The following is a 6,550-nucleotide window of genomic DNA, read 5'->3' as shown; positions in this document are numbered from 1 at the left end:
CCGTGGGGGAAGGAGCGATACCCTAAAGGGGGTCGCTACTTCTGCCTGTAGCGTGGGCTGCTGGAAGCTGCTCTTGGCTGGTTCACCTTGACCACGCGCTGGCTGGGGACTCCGCCTTATTTATCTATTTATTTATTTATCTTGTTTGTTTGTTTGTTTTTCATCTGCCTCTTCCACAGTTTTATTTGGCTGTTGCAGTGGGCTGCTCCTGAGTTGGAGCATTTGGAGAGCAGAACTGGGGATGGAGAGTTTGCAGCTATTTTCATATGAGATGATGTGTTCCTTGAGTTAAGACACATCCCTTTCTAAGCCACGGAGAGTTTTGTACTACATGGTTTCTATCCTTTTCAGTGTTTCTTTCTTTGCATGTTTCAGTGGGGTACTTGTTTTGAGAAGGACAGTTATGTGAGGTATGTGAATGATGCCAGCACAGTGGCCACGAGTGTTGGTGATACGGTATGTTTTTATTTAATATCAAATTTTATTATAATAAAGTCTATTTTCACAAAAATACATTTTCCTTAAAAAAGCTAAAGATTCACTGATCCTTCTTCTGGGGTGGGCAGAGCAGATAATGATACCAATCACTTGCAGCTTGAGGATGCTCCGCGGAGGACACTGCCCTTCCCATGGTCATGGTGAGAGCTGCGTTCTTTGGGAGTGGAAAGCTTTGGCCTCTCCTGTTTCAGAGCCGTAATCCTGGAGGGAAAAGCCCGAGGTGCGGTTACACGGCGTCACACAGTGCCTGAGCGCAGCTGGACCATGTCCAGCCCTCCGCTGGACACGCTCGTGGGCCTGCTGCGCTGCCTGGGTGGCTTCATGCAGCACTAGTCCCCAGATGTGGGCGCTGCACCCCTTCGCTGTGGGTGCCCCCGAGCCTGGGGTACCTGCACAGCCGGATTCGTTCCCGCAGTTCTGTTCTCTGCTCTTCAGTGTTCCCTGGATGTGGGTGCCCCTGGATGTGCGGCGAATGGCAGGGGCTGAAGCAGCCCTGATAGGTAATACCTTCTGCAGAGGGCTCACGGGCTGGCAGGGAGGGTCACTGGGCTGCCAGGATCCCCCGGGCCACGCAGCCAACTCGCGCTTCCCTGCGTCGATGCAGCAGAGCAGTGAAAGCAGCGTCACGTGTGGTGGCTGCGCCCAGACCCCAGGGTTTCATTCCCCTGTGATCTATTTTTTAGAATAGAGCAAAACTTCAGCGCTCGGTGATGGGTTTTGTTAGAAGCACAGCTTTTAATTTTATGTTTCAGATGCTTTGATGTTTTCCGTTGTTTTAATCGGCTCCTCCACAGCCAGGCGGGGAGCACGTACCTGTGGAGATGAGCATATCCCTGGCAGGTGCTGGCCTCGTTTCCTGCTTTACTGACAGGACAGGTTGCCTGGGATGGACCAGCTCTGCAGTTACTGTGCCTTCTGATGCGGCCACTGCCATGCTCGGGTGACGGACTGTGACGATAACCTGCTTCGACAGAACGAATGGCCCCAACAGAGACCAGCCCCACCGCAACAGTCTTGTGGGTGGAATCCACAATCCACTTGCATCAGAGATTTAGGAAGACTGCAACTTCCAGGGAGTCCAGGCACATCTTGTGCCAGCAGCGGCTGGTCCTGTCCAGCCGGCAGGAAGCACTGCCAGCAGCTCTCAGAGGTGGTTTTAAGGATCTTTTCCCATATTTCTTACCCGAGAGATCAACCTTCTGCTAGCCCTGAATCAGGGCTGTGTCTGGAGAAGAGCCTTTGCTACCTCTGTGTCTCCCAGTTTGGGGTTGTGCTGGACACTGCTGCCCTATGCAAAGCTCTAAATCACAGAATGGTTTGGGTTGGAAGGGACCTTAAAGCCCATCTCGTTCCACCCCCCTGCCATGGGCAGGGACACCTTCCACTAGACCAGGTTGCTCCAAGCCTCATCCAGCCTGGCCTTGGACACTTCCAGGGTTGGGGCATCCACAGCTTCTCTGGGCAACCTGTCCCAGTGAAAATGTGCGTTATCAAAAATGCCACTGTTATTGGTGCGATTTTTATGTTTCCACCCCAGCAGACATGCAAGTTTTTGGCTACTCAATATCCCACCCTGTGTGGGGCTGCTCGGTTCTGCAGGACCTCAACTCTCCGTCGTCTCTGATCCGACAGGAGAGGGATAGAGATGCTGGAGACAGGCTGAGCTTCCCTCTAGTGTTGCTTGGAGTTGCAGTTTTTCTGCCTGTTTGCCCAGAAGATGTCTGGAACTGAGCAAAGCTGCTGTCTGTGTCATCTGACCCCAAGGAGGGAGCAGGAAAAGGTGGTTTGTCCATCTCATCCAGCTGGAACAGTTCACCCGGATGATATTCCTTACATTTTTCAATATACTTTTGAGTGAAAGAGGGGAATAATAAGGAAACCCCAGAATCTCTGAGGTCAGACCCACAGGTCTTGGCTCTGTTCCTTGCTCGTGTAACTGGCTGAGTAGTTGATGCCTCATAGCCCCATCCCCGGCAACGTGAGCACTCGGAACGGCGACGTGTGGCGTTACGTGGGGCTCGGCCGAGGCTGCGGGCGCGTAGGTGTTGGGTCAGTTGTGTGGAGTGGCGGTTCTGACCTCGGTCCTCTGGGAATCCAGCCGAGGTGGCAGAAGTCACTGTGGGCTTCTCTGGGGATTTTGCAGGCTTCCCCCGAGAGGAGGGACTCAGCGGGGACCTGCTGCACCTTAGAAACGTTTTGGGAGGATGTTGATACTGCAGGGAACCGCTGTGTGCTGCGGCGGGCGGGAGTCGGGGCGAGGAGGGATTGAAAGTGTTGAAGTAACGAAGTCACTGCAGCTGTGACTGCTGGCAGGAGCTTCCGTGGCTTCTGAAGGAGACTTGAGCGATGGAAGTCATCGGCAGTAACTTCTGCTCAGCTTGCCCTGCTGCGGAGGAAGTTGGTTGCCGTTCTAACTGAATTTAGCAGCTGGAGTTTCCTAAAAGACTTAAGTTCTTTTGAAAGAAACTGCCATCGCGTTTATCAGCTCATCAGGGGATGAGCTAAACCCTTAGCAAGAAAAGCAGGGGCTGTGATGGTTTGGGGTCTGCCCGTTGCCATTGTCCGCAGCCGGCGCCCGCAGGATGCTTCCCTCCTCCCTCCCCGGCGGAGCCCTTGTCGCAGAAGGTGTGCGTTGTCTCCGCTCCCCAGGCGCGTGCTGGGCTGCCTCCTGGCCGACTTTTCATCCTTGAGCAGAGTCACCCTGATTCAGTTGGTTCCCCAACACCAGGCAGGCTTCACAGCCAAACTGAGACGTCTTCTTGAGACAGGGTTTGAGACCTTCGGGCTTTGGTAGCCGGACGCAGAAGGCGACAAGGTGAAATGCCAAGTAATCCAGATGTTTTGCTTTGCACCCTCTGCCTTTCAGTGCCGGGGGCTGGTGGCACATCTCTGCTCTGAGGCGCTATCGCTGGCATCGTCGCGCGGGTCCTCACTCCAGAGGCGCAGTCGGTGGTCCCTCCTTTGCTGCTGAAGGTGAGCACGAGGGCTTGGCGCTTGATGCTCGACAGAAGCGCTCGCCCAGACACGTGGTCCCTTGCACCGTTATCTGGGAGCAGGGTCACGGTCTCCGGGGAAAGTGAACGTTCAAGAGACAAAACGTCTCTCAAAACCACCCTCTTTGATGGTTTCTGAAGCAGTTCTGACAGCAATTAAGTAAGTTCCTAATTGTGAAACGCAGTTATCAGCACAGATAGGCACTAACTGTCTCATTAGCCTCTGGAAAGTCCTTTATCGTCTCCCAGCCGGCGAGCTGCGCGATGCAGCAGAGGAAGCGTGCAGGTACTGGCTTTGCGATGCTGCTGGCTCCGCTCCTTTGCATAAGAGCGGCGCTGTGCTCGCCCTTGGGCAAGCTTGGTGGTGGCTCTGCTGTCGCAAACACTGAGCTGACGGGATTGCAGAAAGGGATGGGGGCACCTCCTGAGTCTCTGGTCCTCCCCCTGTCCCCAGCAGGGCTACCTCGGAGGCCGAGGGTGTTGCTCAGGGTCTTGTTCAAGTGAGTGCTGTCTCCAAGGATGCAGGATCCAACCAGTCGATACCCTCCTGATGTTGAGGGCCCCAGAGCTGGACGCAGAACTGAAGGGGGGGTCGCATGAGAGCAGAGCAGAGGGGCAGAATCCCCTCCCTCTCCCTGCTGGCCACGCTGCTCTGGATACAGCCCAGGATACGGTTGGCTTTCTGGGCTGCCCGCGCACACGGCTGGCTCCTGTCCAGCTTTTCACCCACCAGTACTCCCACGTCCTTCGCCTCAGGGCTGATCCCGATCCATTCTCTGCCCAGCCTGGCCTTGGGTTGCTGCTAGAGAGGCTGTACAACCCCCATGGTTCCTGGGGTGCCCCACGCAGGGATGAGTTCCGCTGATCGACATTCATTTAACCCACCCCAGGGGAGCGCCGGCAGCCTTGGGTGCTTGCGATCTGTGCTGCCAGACCAGGGAGTTTCTCTTGCAGAAGGAAAAACACAACTGCAACGTGCCATTAGTCAGGGGTGAGCTGGGGAGCAGCTCCTTTGCTTCTCTGCACACCGGCCTGTTCCAGCACATCATCTGCCGGATCCCGCAGTATCCCGCTGCCCTGCCTCCTTGGCACAGCTGCAGCGCGGCACGGATGTGTCCGTCGGCTAGAGCTGCGCTCAGGGAGAGGGGCTTCGGCCGGGGAAGGAGGTGGTGCTTTGCCAGGTGAGCTCCCAGTCCAACGGCAGTTTGGGCAGGGATGAGACCCTGCCCGAGCTGCCCTGTGCTCCAGATGAGCAGCTGGGGCTTGGTGAAGCCTGTTCAAATCCAGGAGCCTCCTGCCTACGCAGGGAAGTGCACAAGGAGCATCCGTCGTGGGACCGTTCCAGACCACGACAGGGACACAGGGCAGGGCGGGTTAGGGGAGTGAGATGGGGAGTACTGCGCAGAGCAGGCACCCCGAGAGCTGGTGCCACTGTAGGTGGATGTGAAGACGTGTTTTTCAACCTTCAAGAGCAGCAAAGGATGACGAGCACCATGGGGGAAGGAACCGTGTCCCTGCAACACCCCCTCAGAAGGAGTCGAGGCTCTCAGACCGTGGCAAAGTGCCCCCTCCCAGGAAAACGGGGAGTTCTGCTTCAGCATCCTGGCTGTGCATCCAGGTGGGTGCACAGGAGTCTCCCCGCGAGGGAGCTGGGGTGGGTGCTGCACTGCCTGAGCCTCGTGCACCCGTGGGGGAGTTTCCGAGCCCCGTGGGTCAGCCCCACTGGCATGCCCGCTGCAGATAACGCCCTGCTGCAGATAAAAGCGCAGGCGCGGAGGGAGCCGTGGGGAGGACGGCAGGAGATCGCAGGTGAGAGCCTGCCCCATGGCACGCTTGCTTCTGCTTTCACGAAGCGCTTGTTTCTGTATGGTGGGGAGGGGGCCGGGGGGGCTGGGGTTGTGTTTGGAGCATCTGGCTCAGGTCTGTGCTTTCCATTGCTCGTGTGATGGCTTCTCCCACCTTGCTCCAGGGCTGGCAGAGCCGCTCTCTGCCTGGCACCAAGCACAGCTGGAGCGCAGCGAGGATGTGGCTGGACCACGTTGCTGCTGTCGCCGGGGGGGTCCGCCACAGGGAATGAGTTTAGCTTGGCATTTTAGGGCGGAGTGGGTGGTGGGTGCTAGGCAATGTGCAGTAGGCACAGCCCACAGCGCTGGACTCATGGTGGTAGAGGTGACTGCTTTGGAGCAGCCATGGGAGGTGAGTGGGTCAGCTTTGGGCAAAAACATCCCAAATGTGTACGTGTAGAGGACCTCCCGCTCTGCCCTGGCTGATCCCTCCTCCCCTCCAGCTCTTCTAACGCCATCCACCAACTGTCCCTGCACACCCCGGCTTGCTGCCTGGGCTCCCCAGCAAGCTGCCCGCCCGCAGTGCTGGCAGTGTTTTTCCTGCTCCCTTTTGTGTTGCCCCCCTAGTCCCAAAGAAGTGTGTTCCCACCAGTGCCTGAGGTCCCCGGGACAGGAGGCAGCTCCTTTTCCATGTGCCACTGCAAGGATCTCCCAGGCAGCCCACTCGCTCTTGGGGAATGTTGCTCTGGGAAAGGGACACCTCGTGAGCTCCCTCACCACGTGCCGTCAGCGGTGCGGGCGCTGACCTTCCCAGTGCTTGGTGAGATCCACAGATCCTTGGGTTTTCTTTACTTCTTGTGTTTCTTTGCAGGGATGAAGGCAGAAATCCTCCTGGGGTTGCCGATCATCCTCAGCCTCTTCCAAGCATCTGTATTTTCTTCCTCTGGTATTGTCCTTTTCTCAGGTTTTTGGGGCTTTTCTGAGTAGGAAAGATAAAAGTAAAGTCTAGAAGTGCTTGAAATAATCTACTGTAAGCAGCCAAGTCTTGAGGAGGTGTCAGTGTGTACCTGCTCTGCAGCAATCCTGCCTGTCTCACGGCTCTATCAGTTAATCAGACAGGATGTCCAATTTCTTAAAATCACGTTACAGGGGACCTCGGTTCTCAGAACCGCTCCCTCCCCGTGGTACAACGGTTGTGTGTCCCCCCCGCGCTGTGCAAAGGGGGTGAGCCCAGCCGCTCCCGGGAGAGCCGGCAGCGGGCCGCTCCCCCACTGC

At 56.7% G+C, this 6,550-nt stretch overlaps 1 protein-coding gene across 1 annotated transcript in view; it reads left to right on the top strand.

The window, feature by feature from the left end:
* Window positions 1-6,148: 6,148 nt before the first annotated feature.
* LOC104506249 (myeloperoxidase-like) overlaps window positions 6,149-6,550 on the top strand; it is a 16,638-nt gene continuing 16,236 nt past the window's right edge. Inside the window, exon 1 of the mRNA XM_010147138.1 lies at window positions 6,149-6,221. Coding sequence (XP_010145440.1) covers window positions 6,149-6,221 — 73 coding nt within the window. The remainder of the gene's footprint in view (window positions 6,222-6,550) is intronic.

The sequence above is a fragment of the Eurypyga helias genome, unplaced genomic scaffold, assembly GCF_000690775.1.
Source record: "Eurypyga helias isolate BGI_N326 unplaced genomic scaffold, ASM69077v1 scaffold7952, whole genome shotgun sequence".
Taxonomy (NCBI): domain Eukaryota; kingdom Metazoa; phylum Chordata; class Aves; order Eurypygiformes; family Eurypygidae; genus Eurypyga; species Eurypyga helias.
The sequence above is the reverse complement of the archived record's forward strand: the minus strand, read 5'-3'. Positions and strand labels throughout refer to the sequence as shown.